Source organism: Alligator mississippiensis, chromosome 1 (assembly GCF_030867095.1).
Source record: "Alligator mississippiensis isolate rAllMis1 chromosome 1, rAllMis1, whole genome shotgun sequence".
Classification (NCBI taxonomy): domain Eukaryota; kingdom Metazoa; phylum Chordata; order Crocodylia; family Alligatoridae; genus Alligator; species Alligator mississippiensis.
In genome coordinates, this window is record NC_081824.1 from 418,731,321 (window position 1) to 418,747,592 (window position 16,272).

At 39.9% G+C, this 16,272-nt stretch overlaps 1 protein-coding gene across 1 annotated transcript in view; it reads right to left on the bottom strand.

Moving 5' to 3' along the window:
• Positions 1 to 1,372: 1,372 nt before the first annotated feature.
• UFM1 (ubiquitin fold modifier 1) overlaps positions 1,373 to 16,272 on the bottom strand; it is a 31,768-nt gene continuing 16,868 nt past the window's right edge. The window contains exons 4-6 of the mRNA XM_006271526.4: positions 5,278 to 5,317; positions 4,780 to 4,812; positions 1,373 to 3,197 (exon numbers count right to left, since the gene is read on the bottom strand). Of these exons, the coding sequence (XP_006271588.1) occupies positions 3,130 to 3,197; positions 4,780 to 4,812; positions 5,278 to 5,317 (141 nt within the window). The 3' untranslated portion in view covers positions 1,373 to 3,129. The remainder of the gene's footprint in view (positions 3,198 to 4,779; positions 4,813 to 5,277; positions 5,318 to 16,272) is intronic.

The following is a 16,272-nucleotide window of genomic DNA, read 5'->3' on the forward strand; positions in this document are numbered from 1 at the left end:
ACCCCACTGGTCACAGGACACCACGATGAGTGACTTCCATCAATTACTACCCTCTGGGTCCGACCCCGGAGCCAATTTTCCAGCCAGTGGATCGTGGGGGACCCAAGGCGACAATTGGCCAGTTTCTCCAAGAGACGATCATGGGACACCAGATCGAAGGCTTTTCTGAAGTCAAGATATATGACATCAATCTCATCTCCCTTGTCCAGGTGATAGGTCACCTGGTCGTAGAAGGAAATGAGATTGGTCAAGCAAGACCTACCCGCAACAAACCCGTGCTGGCTATCCCTTAAGATGTTGGCGTCGGCCAGTCCATTAAGGATGGCCTCCTTAATAAACTTTTCTAAGATCTTCCCCGGGATAGAAGTCAGGCTGATGGGCCTATAGTTAGCCGGATCCACTTTCCTCCCTTTCTTGAAGATAGGCACCACGTTGGCCTTCTTCCAGTCTTCGGGCACTACACCAGAGCGCCAAGAGTTTTCAAAGATCCGCGCTAGAGGCTGGGCTATGATGCTCGCCAGCTCCTTGAGTACCCTGGGGTGAAGATTGTCAGGGCCGGCTGACTTGAAGGTATCCAGCTTCTCAAGATGTTCCTTCACAAAGTCAGCATTAATGGAGGGCAGGGGATCACCCTCACCCGGACTTCCCGGCCCCGTAGCAGGCACGGGCGTCCCATGGGGCTGATGAAAGACCGACGCAAAGTACCTATTTAATAGGTTGGCTTTTTCCTGGGCGTCAGTTGTCAGTTGCCCCATCTGGTTCAGCAGGGGTCCAACGTTGCCCCTGCTTTTCCTCCGGCTCCCCACATATCTGAAAAAGGACTTTTTATTGTCCTTGATGCTCAAAGCTAGCTGGAGTTCAGTTGCAGCCTTGGCTTTCCTGGTATGCTCCCTACAGGACCGGACCAGTGCAGAATAATCCTCCTTGGAGGTGACTCCCATCCTCCATCCTTTGTAGGCCTTTCTTTTTAGCCTCAGGAGGTCTGCTAGGTCCCTGGAGAGCCAGGGGGACTGCTGTGCCCTCTTGCTGCCTTTCCTCCGAGATGGAATAGACTTAGTTTGTGCATTGAGGATCGCTCCCTTGAGGAGCAACCACTCTTCTTGAACTCCCCTCTCCCTGTGGTCATGGTCCCTTAGGGCCTCACTGACAAGCCTCCTGAGCTTGTCAAAGTCGGCTTTCCTGAAGTCAAGGACTTGCGTGTTGCTGACCGACTTGCCAGCTTTTTGGCGGATGGTGAAGGTGATCAGCTCGTGGTCGCTGTCACCCAGCTTCTCATCGATCACTAGGTCGCCGACTAGGTCCTCCCCAGTAGCCAGCACCAGGTCGAGCAGTGCTTTGCCTCTCGTTGGCCCATAGACTTCTTGAGTCAAAATTACTTTTAGCTATCTGGCTTTTATATTAAACATCAAAATATCACAGAGACTTCCAAAGTACACTGGAATTTACTTTGCTTTGCAAAGAAGTATTGTACCTTTGTACAGAAAAATAAAATTTCAACCCTATGTTATATTCTGTGGCCCGGATAGTCCCCCAGCAGTTATCCAGCTAAACAGTCTTGCAGACAATAATTAGAAGCAATTAATTCTGTTCATTCCAATTATACTGTGGCAATGGATTAATAGAAACTATGCCCTTTGCCCTTAAATCATCATGCTTTACAATTCATTGTTCATTCTTGGTTTAAAATAAATTTCACAGTATGTTGATTAAAAGGTCAAAGGGCACAATTTCTAATTTATTGCCACAATCTAATTAGGCAAGTAAGTAAAGGAACATAAAATGCCTCAACCTCCCCCCCCAAATCCTTTTTGCTCACAATCCTTTTTGCTCTTTGTTCCCCAAATATTGGGGTTTTTTGTTTTTTTTTTTCTGATAAGAGAAACAAAAATAAAACTACTGCTTTAAGATACAGCTGAAAAATTCACAGGCCCAAAACACCCCTTTCAGATACGGGAGCCTCCACATGCAGATCTTCACTCGGAAGGGAGACTCAAAAGACCCTATAATACCAACCTTTTGAATCCTTTCTAGGTCTCTTTTGGCTCATGGGCTAAAGACATTAGGACAAATACTTGTTTTACCAAGCATTACAGTTTACTGTCTGACTTTCTGTAACCTCAGTTTTACGGGTAGATAAAATGCAATTTATCTGACAAAATGCCTAATACCTTACAGAATATTTTTACTCGTTAAAAATAAGTTGCACTAGTTTCTCTTATAAGGGTCCACAGTTATTAACAATTTACCTTGTGATAATTTATAAAAAATGCTTAATACATGCACACAAGTGATTCAAATACTTTCCCCTGTAACATAAGAAAGAAACTAAGACTTTTACACAGAGACAATATTAGCTTGCTAATAAAGGAATGTGACATATCAACATAGTTCATAGGATCCCCAGTATCTCTGAGTTAGCAACATGTTTGGGCTGATGGCACTTTATTAAGTTATATTAAATTCAGTTTCAGTAAAAAAAAATTAAGATTTGTTTGACCAATAAAGCTCAACTAAAGATTTAACAAAAGTAAATGTTTTAACTAAATATTTTTCAGTATCTTAAATTATACCAAATATTTACAGCATTTAGATGTTGTCTACATATTTCAGTAATAGGGCAATTTGAAGTTTCCATTCTATTTGAACTGAAATATTTAACTGTGGAGCAAAATGCCTTAGATTCTGCAAATATACAGAATGCATAATTCATAGTGTAAAATGATGCTTTTAGGTTTTTCAGTAGTGAATTTTTTTTCTCCTACATGTTTTCTTCCCTGAAAATCCTGCACAGCTTCTCCTTCTACAAAACTAACCCCCACAATAAGGGGTTCTGTTATTTATCTATTGATAGCTATTGGATGTTTCCATTGTCAAGGTCTATCATTTTGCTTTCAATAACATGTCCTAAGACATCCATCTTCTTTCCAAGAATATAGCATTAAATCAAACCATTCTTCTACAACTTGAGGAAGGTTCAGGGAAAGGTAATGTAAATTATATTTCAATTAATATATTTAAACCCAGGAAGTGATTTTACATAACTTTAAAAAGGCAAATTCTTTAGTTGTACTGTAGACTTTCAAAATAAATATGACAATTAACTCATTAGCATGATGCTATCAGTAGTTGCTAACAGCTTCCAACACGATCTCTGGGAATAAGCCGTAGTTCTGAACCATGCTTTAGGAAAACATTTCCTGAACACAAAAAAAAAAAGAAAGAAAGTTGGTCATCTGTAGGTTAAGTAATGTACATGTCATAAGAGCTGTTCAAGATTTACTTACAACCTATGTCTCTTTTAAAGAAGGACATTATTATAATCATGTAAGAATTTTAAATTCTTTAGAAATAATCCTTCTTATTCATCAGTAATTGATTACATGTTTCATAAAAATTATTTTTCCTCCTACATTTGCACCGTCTAATAAGTACTTCACAATTTAAAAGAAAAATGCCTGGTACAAGGTTACACATTAAACTCATCAGTTAACAATATGATTTAAATTATTTCAGTATAATTTTAAAGATAACATAAAAATGAAGATAAAAAAGAAACAAATCAAAGCAGAGATGCTGTAAATATAAAATAATTTAGGTCTTCCCAGAATTATGCATGGACTGCCTGCTATGTCCCATTTATTTATTTTCTATTTTGCAAAACAGACTAAGTTTTAACAGTGTAGACTGAATAACATACAGACAGTTGAAATATCTGAACTGACTGAAAAGGAAAGAGGAAAACTTAATGGCTTTGCAAGCTGATCTGTTGCATTTCATTTGTCCACTCTATCCTCCAACAAATAGAAGCTAAACTACAATAATTTAGCACCTGGTTCATTCCAATGCAAACTCCCCCACTTCAGCTTCACTTACTGAGGGACACGAGGAGACAATGATCAGATGACATGCATTTAAAGCTTATCCTCTCTCCTTTTTAGAGTGGTATAATTGTTTAATCTGTCCACAACCACAGACTAGCAGGTTGCCAAACAGATTAAGATCTTTAAAGTAAGAGAGAGAGGGAAAAAAAAGAAGTTTACTTGCAAAGCACTGCTTTGTCATTTTATCTACATATTCCAAAATAAACATTTGCTTGTGTAAGGGCTTTTCATGGTTTTCTTCTTTGTTCATTGCTCAGAAGAACATGTTTTAAGTGAAATTTTGTTTGTGCTTCAGTCTCATTTTGGTAATAAAAAGTATCCAGTTTCCTTCCAGTTTTCCATAAAACTAGGATTTTATTGCAATCAGATCAGTGAAAGCAAATGAAAAATAGTTAATATTAAGACTGCACCTCTGACAAATTCATCATCTTTATGTCAGTTTTGTATTAAGAGAAGAAAAATACCACTACAAGGAGATATGCCAATGCAAAACGTTTTCTTAGAAGGGCTGTTCAAGCAGTAATATTGTTGGATGATATAAAATGGACAATTTGGAACCATAGCTTGTGTTGCTTCATTATTTATTTAATTATAAATATAACCTGGAACCATTTTTCTATTGCATTAAATAACAAGACCCAGAATATTCAGACAGATCTAAATAAAAAATTATGAATAGTAATTATGTGTTCTCAAATAAATGTATGTCTTTGCATAATGCTCTGAAGGCTTTAGACGTAGCTTTCAACCATTGTTTAGTATTTCTACATTCTCTTTTGAAAAGATATTAAAATTCAGATTACCTCCATGAAAACATAAATCAATGCCAGTGCTCTACATCAGTTGGGCATAGAATGGAAATAATTTCTTCAATTAGACTTCACAAATCACTACTCACCTGCTGTCTGTGCAGGGTTGATTCCTATTCCATCTACAAAAAAGTTAAAACACAACCTTTTTTAAAATTTTTGCTAAAAAAACAAAAATACACTATCTACTAGTGTGAACATGCAGCAGCAAAATGAGGGCAAAATATTTAAGGTTCTAAAAATACATTGCACTGGTTATTAAATCCCAGTGCTTTAAGCACTGATTTGCCATTGTCAAAACCTATGACCAGTTTTATTTACTGCAGCACCAGATGATTAAAATCTTCAGCACAATGAAATGCAAGATATATTGTAGTATACAACCATTCAAATAGTAATAAAATATTGGTGATAAACCCCATGTTGGAAGTCTACAATCTCATGTAATCAAAAGCCCAGAATGAACTTTGAGGATCAGACAATTCATCACCTTCTGAAGCTGTACATATTACAGGAAAAAAAATGGTGCTGAGACCCTTCTGCAATACAGTTTAACTGACACTACAGTATAACAACTATACTCTTACCATTTGTTATAATGGCACTTGTAGCTGCAGGAACTTTGAACTAAAGAAAACAAAAATATAACAAATTTATTTTAAAGACAGAGAACAAAGTGGAAACTACTATTGTGAATATTCAAACTGTAATTTTAGTTTAGCCTTGTATAAAGAATACTTATGAGAAAAACTTATTCAAATTCATAGGATCATCAAATAAATAACTGTTTACTTGAAGCCTATTATACAATATGAAAACAGAACAAGTGTAGCATTGAATAGCTGATTAGATATAATTATTTGTACTATCCAGAAAAAAAAAATATTCAAGCTAGGTCAACTGTATAAAGAGTTCAGTAACATTAGCTCCAATAATACCAAGGAATACAGCACTCAAAATGTTCATGGAAGTAACTACTGCCTTGCAAACATTTTTTGAAACTTTAAATGTCACATGCAATGAGTACTTGGTTTTGTTAACATTGCTCAGAATCCAGATGCCACAATCTTCTGAAATAAAAAATCCCAGATAAATAAAACCCCAATCTGGCAAACGTACATGAATTGGCAATCGACTTAAGTACTACTCATGTGCATAAGCATTTGCAGGAATGGAGGAAAATTTTCTGATCTTTGGGCTCGAAAGACATGGCTTCAGGAAAAACAGCTCAAGTCTGAAATCTGCATCTGTATAGTGCTCATATTGTGAGCAACAGTTAATTTTGAGTGCATGAGCCATCACAGAGTTAGTGTATTTAGTAATATTGATTTTACATACACAAGACAGAATTGCAATGCAGACTTATTGCTAGGCTTTACCACGGGGCTAAGCAAGCATGGGTACAAGCATGGGTTGGTACTGTATGTTAATTTACAGTTACTTTACACACTTAACTCCAAAAAGGGAAAGAAAAAAGCCTTTCCAAACTATTTATTTCAGGTATTGAACAATTTCTTTCAGATACAGCATTACATGCTTGAGCAATTTTGATACTTTTGTTAAAACTGTACAATGCAGTTAATTCTACCACAATATTAATAACTATTGTGCGCAGGCTTCCATAAATGTACACGTGCACTGCTTTTTATTACTGGTCTTGAAATTCTGACATCTTATTAAGCTTTGGATGATATCTTCTTTCACTGTCTTATACTGCTGAAGTTACCTGCTCTTTGAACAGCAAGATTTTGTACCAACTCTCAGGAGTAAAAGTACTTCATTGACTATGCAGGGTTATGCCTGTAAGCAAGATTGTTTTATCTAGGCATGTGCTAGGAAACAGCTCTAGTAGTTTCCCTGCTATCCTTACTGCATGAAAGTTTGAAAAACAAAAGAACGGAAGCCTAAAGGCCATATCATTAATGCACTGTTAGCCACTCTCAGCAAACTTCTCTATTTTCTACAAGGTGAAAATGGGTAAAGCAGTTTGCAACTGAACTGCCAATGGGGAATAATAGCAAGAATTTACCTATTAAAAATTTTGGGAAACTACTACATTATTATCCCTTTGGCCAAAGTGAAATTATGTTTTTAGTCTGTACCCTGGCTTATGTCTTATATCTTGTGAACTCCAGATCTTTTAATGATCACTTTCTAAGAGACAACTAAAAGAAAGTTAATTAAACTCTACAGAACCTTGCATCATTTACTGAATAAAGTAGAAATAATTTATCCAAGATTTACCTAATTAGGAAGATACCCTACAATATGGTGCAGCTCATTAGGAATTAATGAGCTTGGGTCTCATTCTTCTAAATCACATCAGCTCCTAAGAAAAAGCCAGATATATTTAGCACTGGCCTCGAACTATTTCTTATTGTACTGCTTCACAAAACAAACCTAAAAAACTAATGGTTTTCCTTGATGTAACCAAGGAGAAAGAGGTAAATAAAACCAAAGAAGTCTATCATTAAAATGGAATATGAACATGAAAAATAAAATCATACAATGAAAACTGAAAAAAGGGAACAAGAACATTGCTATTTAGCTCTTGAATTCTGTGCCCTTTATTCATTCAATTCAGAATGGACAACAGCGTAATTTGAAGGAAAATTTTAGGCTAGGGTCTTCAAGATGCATCCAATAAAGAACTTCGGTGCCTTCTATGTTTTGCACAATGCCTCGGTTTCAACAGCAGGGAAAAGTAGATCCCTTCTCTCCCCCAGCTCCAGGCCAAATCTATTGGGGCTCGGTAGTTAAGGCTGTCTGCTGGGAGGCGGGGATGTGATCTGACGAACACTGGGTTAGGGGTGCTCACAAGTGGATCATGCAGCCCGCAGGATTTCTTGATGAGGCTGCCAGCAGTGAAGAAGCCTCAGCGTCAGTGCCAGCAGCAAATGAGTTAAATGCCATTGCTGCTTAACCACCATCACTGGGGCTGCTGTTTCAGCACAGCAGCTCTGGCAGCTGCAGTGACAGTGACTTTAGGCTGCTGTTGCCAACACAGCAGCTCTGGCAGCCATTGCAAGAAGCCCTAGAGGCTGGAGCTGGAGATGGGACATTCAGTCTGTAGGAAGCCCCACAGGCTGGAGCCTGCCAATGGGACCAAATACATTCAACGGTTCTGCCTGAGGAGGAAATTAAATGTAGGTGTCGCACAACTCCTTGATGCTGTAGTTGGTAACCCACTGCATAAAAGGTCAGCCCCACTTGCTGAAAAGGATGGAAGGACAGGGAAAAACTAGGAGTCAGGAGAGGTCATTAAGGCTTGGCCAACAAGGCTAGAAGGTGATAGACTAGAACTGGCTGGATAAGAGACCAGGACAAGACATTTGAGGAGAAAATGCTAGGACTGGCTAGGCAAAGAGAACAAAACTTGGGCAAGGATTCACCAGCAGGAGTCAGGCAGAACTTAAATGTCAGAATACACAGGGCAGATGAGGTCAAATCAAGGCTTAGTGAAGAAGGGGCAGAAGTCTTTGTCCATGAGGAAACACTTTCCTCTAGAGCCTGCGAGACATCCGAGTCTTACCATTCTTATGTTATCAGCAAGTTTCTATGGAAGTCCCTGACAGTGTCTCAGTTTCTCTAGCCTAGTCTTCAGTGGGTGACAATTGTTATAAGCAGACACATGGGTCTCTACATCATGCCACAGAAAGACATTTCTGCTTTTTCAGTTTGCTCTTTTAAAAACCTAGAGAATTGCATACAAAAATCTATAGTAAAAAAAAAAAAAAAAAAAAAAAATATAATGCACTCAGACAACAGGAGATGCTGGAATAAGCCTTGTATATGTATAGACACTCCAAAATAGAATTCTTAGATGAAAAAATCAGACAACTTTTCCCATAAGACTTCTGCATTATTTAGAATGAACTTCCTCTGGACTGAACAAGCGGTGTGCAGTGAAGAAGGCTTTCTACATCATTTATTGCAGAACTTAGAAGATATGTAGTGACTGAAGTAGGGAACTGCATAAAGATAAAGGAGAGCTCAAAGGAACTGAACAGACTGGATTATTTCTCTGCCTCTGCTTTAGATTTCATGTGTGCAACTTAAACCAAACCTTTCTGGGATGGTCACTAATTGCATGTTCCTCATTTTGTTTGTCCAACTTGAGATCCTGAGGCCTGCTTTGCAAAAAAGTACTCAGTATTTACTAAAGCAAATGAAGAAAATGAAAGCTGTGTTTGAAGTGTTTAACAGTCATAAAAATGTGAAGTGATTAAAAGAAAACAATCAAGAGATACTCAGGTCAGGCTGGGTACCAAAAAAACCCCCAAAACCAAAACTAAAAAAACCCCCAAACAAACAAACAAAATCAAAGGATTTTTTTCCCCACTTCAATGTCTGTGCCTCAGTTTCCCAACCATAAAATATCAATTATATATCTGTGAAGATATATTAATCAATGTTTATAAAATACTCATGTACTATAGTGATGAGAAAAAGGCCCATGGAGAAATTAATAATTCCGCCTGCAGAACAGGGTTTGAACAGTATGCAGTTAACAAGTTTTGGGATATGCTATGAACAAATGGTAGAAAACAAAATACTGAACAGCTGATCATTCATTAAACACTGTCCATCCTGTGCACTGATGGATGTAAAGATTTTGTGCTAAAAATCCCATGTGTTTGTGTAATTAACAACTGAATAATAATGCATATACTATACAGGGCCGAACTAAAGTTGCACAGGAGACATAATTTTGGCATTTCTTTTTGATGCTCAACTTAACTACCATAACAATGTTCATTTATCACCAAGCGAGCGGAGCGGAGTCAGGGCGCGTCAGCGGCTACTTCTCGCTGAGAGGAGAAGAGGGAGTCGGAAAGGAGTGGGCAAGCTCCGAGTGGGACAAAGAAAAGATGATTAATGTAATGTCACTCCTACTGCGTGAAAATGCAAACTTAAAAACCCAGTTAGCTACAGTCAGCAAAGCTGCTGCGGAGATGGCAGCGTGCCAAAACCCTCTGTTGCCACCAGAAAATGGCACCGAGAAAAATATGAGCTGCCCGGAGAACCTGAAAAAGAAGGGCAGAGCCACAAAAGAACAGGTGGGACTCCACCCAGCAAGCCCGCCCCCTGAGATGACATCGCTCCCAACGGCCCCACCTCCGTCCCACAGGGAGGGGGCAACGAGCGAGAATTCGATCCTCCCACCAGACACAGTAACAACTACAGCTGCTGCTCATCCTGTAACAATAACCAAGCAAGTAACCAACCCAGAGGGTGCAACCACCACCACCACCCTTGACGTCATCGAAGCATGCATGAAGATTTATGGAGAAAAGGATACCATCAACCTTCGCCTTCTCCTCAACCTGCTCGTTACTCAGCCAGCAGAAAATCTTTTAAGTCAACTTCCATGGCTGCAAGCTCTTATAAAATCAACAACTGCAAACGCAGCCGTCGCCGTAAGCTATCTTACTGCATATCCAGTCAAACATCAAAAGCCAAAACATTCCCAATTCAACTCACGAAAGGAATCAAAACTGCCACCCCAGAGGACGCCAGAGGAAAAAGCCATGTTTGGGTTCCTCCTAAACCACTTCACGCTTACCAAACAACGGCTACACGTCCTAGAAGATGTGGAACAACAACAACTGGCACATATACTAGGCTACCAACCTCGACCGATCCCGCCAACTGGTCCGGGCCCCAGAGGCATCCATGCCTAACAGCGCAGCCTGCTCCAACAAACAACTACTCGAAGGGGGCATCTATAAACTATTCCAACCACTACGACATTATGCTCGTAGATATACAAAAAACAATTTTATTGTTTTTTAGTTTTGTTTGTTTGTTTGTCTGTTCGTTTGTTTTGTTCCCTTATAGGCCCAGCGGTAACGAAAAAGCAATCTGTGACTGCCCAATCATGAGAATCACCAAGCACCAACCTGCAACACACCCGGGTCGACGCCACAATGGCCGCCTGCTCATATGTCGCAAGCAGGGTCGTCGCTCTATTCCTGCTGTTACCAACAGGTTCCTCGGTGAACGGAGCTGACTTCAAAACCTCCAACTCGGTCCTAAACCTTTTGTCATTTTAGGCCAAAGACATAACTAACGACTCATTTTATGGTTTTTCTTTTTCCTATTAATAATCTTGTACATACTTGTTTTGTTTTAAAGCCTGTTCGAAACTTTACGCAGTGAAGCCAAATCATAATGTTTTGAGTGAAAAGCTCCGAATTATTAAGAAAGAACAGCATTGATAGTCTGAAGGTTTGGGGGATGTCGCAGAAAGGTCGGGTGTAAACAGAAGCATTAATTGAGGGGACGTGAGAAAGAGATGAGGGAGATGATGATGGAAGGGGGCAAGTAGTAAGGTTCTAAAGGAACCTGTACATTAAAAAAGAGGAAAAGGAGCGATTTGGGAAGAGAGGTAACAGTAGAAGAAATGAAGAAAGGCCGCTAATGACGGTACGAAAATTGGTGTTTTCAGAGCTACAATTTAACTCAAATATAATAAGCCACAATTATAGAAACCCTCCATATAGGGGGCATTAATCTGATACCGCACTCTCAATTACCTTAAAAAACCGAATTAGAAAAAATTATATAAAATCAAGGGTTCCAGTTTACTGCGTTTAAGTTAATTCAAGTGTCGGTGTCTTTGATTATCTTGTGTTTACCATGAATCATAACAGCCATTGTTGTATTTGTTTGTTTTGGTTGTTAAATTTTACAGTATCTCAAAACAAAGTTAACCACGCTTTTTGCTTTTGTATACACCCGCTTACCAAACACTAACAATGATGAACAAAATGGTCTGTACGTAAACATGATGTAACTTGCTGTGCCATGGGCAAGGGGGCATGTCACAACCAAATTAAGTAGTGCCCATGTCACAAACAAGTAAAACCATTCAAAACAGTTTTTTTTCTGCACTAGGTTAACTAAGGGTTAACAATAATGATAGTGACCGCTTTTTTTTTGCTGCGCATGTCAAAAAGAAATTTATAACTGCGACACTAACATGAAATGAAACTTAGCCTTCTGTGCTGTACATAAATCATTATAACTGGTCAGAGAAAACAGGGAGTAACCTTGTGAGAAAACCCTAGCGAAGACCGCTAGATAGTTGGCAATTCTAATTAAATTTATGACGTGGCAAAAAGCAATTGGCTATTACACAAATAAAACCTGTCTTCACTTCCGTGAAGAACGGGAGACCTCCGTGCACACACCTGAAAAAACCTCTGAACTTATGCATGAGAATAACTGACAAATTGATCGCTTGTCAGTCTCCCCCGTCTCGACCTTATCAGACGTAAATCAACGACCTGCCGGCCCAATTTTTTCTCCGTTTATCTGCCCGACCAAAGAACGTTTATGCAGACCGACCTTCGAACCTTAAGCTGTAACTAACCAAGTATCTCTGACCTCCGCTATTCACCACCTTGACGGCGTGAGTAAATAATCTTGCTTTGCAACCGATAAGCGTCCATCTAATTAATTCCACTTCAAGCATCACAAGTACCCGCCTAACGGCCTTCTAAGACCCCGGACCCTTATCTGCCCGGGTGGGAGTCAGGGAGAGCTGCTGGCCAGCTGCCCTGGGTCCTGACAATTTACTACAGATTTTTTATGTTTAATAGAAAAAGAGAGAGAGAATGAAAAAAAGAATGAAAAAAGCTGCTTGCTTGCTTGCTGATGCACAGGGCCTTACTAACATTTAGTGAAACTGAGGATATTCCTTGAATTTCACCATCCTGAAGACAATACTAGTTATTGACAAGGGCTTTTAAAGTCTTTTTATTAAACATTCAGGTCTCAAAAGGTGACCTGTTGATGTCTTGTTTCTCATCCTTTTTGCCACAGAGATCTTGACTTTTCTAGAATGTTAGGTGGCTCTCCTCATCTACCTCTTTTGCTTCTTAAAAGTACTAAAATACTTTATACTGAAATCCCCCTTATAGTTGGGGAGTTGCTATATACCATTTTATTTTTTCAACAGGCATCTATGATGAAGTAATTATTCTGAAATACTGAGCCTTAGACAGCAAGAATGTTTGTTGCCATGTTTTATACACTGCTGACAATTAAATGAATGTAACACGTGCATATATAAAGGAAACCATCACTGGAAATACAGCTACACATCATTTGTGCGAGTAAACAGTAGAATTTTGGTTTATTTGCAATGTTATTCACTCTTCAATAGGAAACCACAACTGCAGCTGCTAAGTAGATTACGAACACTAGCATGAAGTCAAAGATATACAACAAGAAGGTGCCTACAACAGGGGTGTCAAGCTCTTTCTTATTACTATATCTTTTTATAAACTGCATTATCAGAGCTTTTCTTTGTACACTTACTGTTATCTCCCCAAACATTTCTGCCCTCAAGTCAGTTCATTTAATTAAAATCACAATGGTAGGCGATTAACACCTTTAAACGGCCAGATCTGTGCTACCAGTGGTTGCAAGGGTGAGGGTCCAACAACGGACCAAGTGGCAGCTAGGTGGGCAGGGGCATCATACAGCACTCACTCATTCCACTGCTGTTGGTGTCCCATAATTCTGCAGCAGGACATACCCCTCCTGCCACATCCCCAACTTCTGTTATGTGGAACAGTTCCGTAGACCAGATCTAGCCTGTGGCCTGGATGTTTGGCACCCCTGATCTACTCGACTAAAGTTAGTCACTTCAGCACTTAAAGACTGGATGTTTTTCCAATGGAAACATAAGTGGTCCTTTATTTCTTATGCATCACGCCAATACTTTTTGCAGTGGTTAGAGGAAATGCAGATTACAAGTAACTGGGTAGAACCTGCAATATGCACACTTCCTCCATGGATCCCACAGAAGGAGACTAAGTGGCTTGCTCTAAGTCACACTGACATCCTCAGTGGGAACCGAACACAATTCTTGTAAGTTCCAGGCCAATACCTTTACCGCTGGTTCATCTACCTCTCCCTCCCTCCCTCCCTCCCCCTCCCACAATTAAAAAAAACCCAAAACAAAACAGATAAAAGAAATAATTTAAGTTGTAGTGAATCAATGGCTTAGGCTGCTGCACAAGTTATTTCTCTACCTTGGGGAATGGATTTTTTTCCAAGATCTACTATCAAATCAAAGATTGCAATATTTTAAGGTTATAAACCTGTATGAATTCTCTCTTGCTGTTTAAGAGGAGCAACGAATCTCTTACAGCAATAAAGTTACCTTCTGGAGTAATAAAATAGCAGACATATGCATGAAAACATAATACATTTAAGCATTGTGTAAAAAAAGAAATTAAAGAGAAAGTGTAAGTTGATTTCTAAATAATTAAGACGTATTTGTCATCTTTGATATATGGCAATGGAATTAACTAAAATGGTTGGTAAAGGGGAGGTTTTAATGGTTAAATCAGGGATAGGCAATGTTTTTGGCTGCAGTGCTGAAAAAACCACAATGTCTACCTAGTAAGGTGCCGGAGTGCTGGCATACCAGAAAAATAAGACCAGGTCAGGAGGTACAGGGGAGGATGCAATGCATAGTAATACAGTTAATAATCATAAATGTTGGGGGGAGGGGAGGGTGTTTTGGTTTGTTTTTTATGGCAAACACCAGGTTTTCTAAAAATTCTAAACATGGGGACAAATAAAACTTCATCTACTACCTTCGTTCTTGTGTATTCTTTTTTTCTTTAGCATGTTGTGATGGGGGGGGGGGAAGTGGAGAAAGAGAAAGATAGAGAGAAAAAGAGAAGAGAAAGAAAAAAAAGACCAAAGGAAGGGAAGAGAGAGAGAAAAAAAGAGGGAAAGAAAGAAAAGAGGAGAGAAAGAAAAAAGAGAAGAGAAAAAAAAAGAATTTCCCTTCTGCTCCCCCCAACAATGCAGGCAGGCAGGCAGGGACAGAGGTGACGCCAGTGGTGGTGCCGGGGAGGCTTATTGCGCAGCATGGTGGCTGGGCTCAGGCTGTTTGCCATGGCCATGGCCCCAGCCCCAACCCCAGCTCCTGCCTTGGCCAGAGGTGTGGTGCAAGCACTTGGGCCCCTGCCAGCAGCCCATAATACCTTGTCAAGTTCAATGTCAGCTCTGGGTTCTGTTTCAGTGCCATTTCTTCTCCCCCACACCTGAGGGAGCTTCATAAAAGCTCCCAGCACCGTGGCAGGTCAGCACCACCACAGACATGTGAGCGGGGCCATGTCCCTGCCTGTGATCTCCTCACCCTGCCCCCAGTGCCTGCCATGGCGGTGGAGCAGCCACAGCTGCCGAGAGAGCCCAGAGCAGCAACTTCAAAAACAATTTTTTACAATAATTTCCTCAGCACAGCTCCTGGCATGCCAAGGAAAATGCCTGCACATGCCAGTAACTGGCATGCATGCCAGGGGGTTGCCTATCCTTGATTTAAATCTTTATATTCCTACAGTATTTATACATTCATATAATCATACACAGACACACACAACTTTGCTATGTAAATAAAAGTCAAGCATGTGTTAAAATGAAGAATAATTAATATCCATCATGGCTCTGAGCACCACCTGACTGCCTACATTTACAATAAACTAGGAGAAATACTAAAAGGATCAAGATTAAGCAGAAATGTGTATACATCACTATATCTTAAAGTACATTTATCGTAATAGCTTATACTTGGAACTTGTATGAGACTTGCATGAAGCAAAATAAGGCAAAAAGGTATAATAGATACTGTGTCCCAGTTGCCATATTCAAACAAATTTGTATTGCCTGCACATCAAATTCATATTATAGGCAGACTTGGTAGTGCCATGCTGGCTGATCATTTCCTTCATAAAGTCTTGTTTTCAATTTCTTATAGCTTTTGCCAAGTTTTAACCATTTTAGCTAAAGTTCCAGATGCTTGGGTGCCTGCCTGAATTTTAACAAATAATTTTGGCTAATATCATTCAGTCATTTCTGAAAACAAATCTAAACCAATAGAATGTTCTGCCCAATCAACCCCCCCCCCCACACACAATCTGACAACCTTTGATTTAAAAACTCTAACACACCATATGCTTTGAAAAAGGAATCTAAAGTAAGGCAGGGAAGTACCTTTACATCCAGCAGAGATACTGGGAGTAGGAACTGGAAAGAACTGAAGCACAGACTGATAATAAAGGAGTGGCCAATGGAAGGAGATTAGATGAGAGCTAGTCAGGCAGGGAAGGAGAGACCAGATAAGGGCTGGGAAGTGGGAACTCAGACGAGATGTGAGGGGACAGGGTGAGGACTAGGACTGGCTTGGCAAAGAGACAATGATGTGAAATCTAAGGAATAGACACTAGAACTGGTGTGGCAGGGAAAGTGGGATTGGGCCAAGGAGATGGGGTTGGAGCAAAGAAAGAAGTAGATAGGTACATTTTTAACAGGAGGGGCAGAAAAGTCTGCACCAAGTTCAAGGAGATGGGGGAGCAGGTGGTATTCTCCTCTATTCTCCCAGTGAGTAGATGCGGATGGCGCCACAAGGCCTGCATCGGTGAGGTCAATGGAGCTGGCGTTACCAGGTGGGCTTTGGGCCTGTATTATTCAACATCTTTATCAACGACTCGGAAGAGGGGGTGGAAAGCACGTTGTCCAAGTTTGCTGATGACACCAAGATGTGGGGTGAGGTGGGC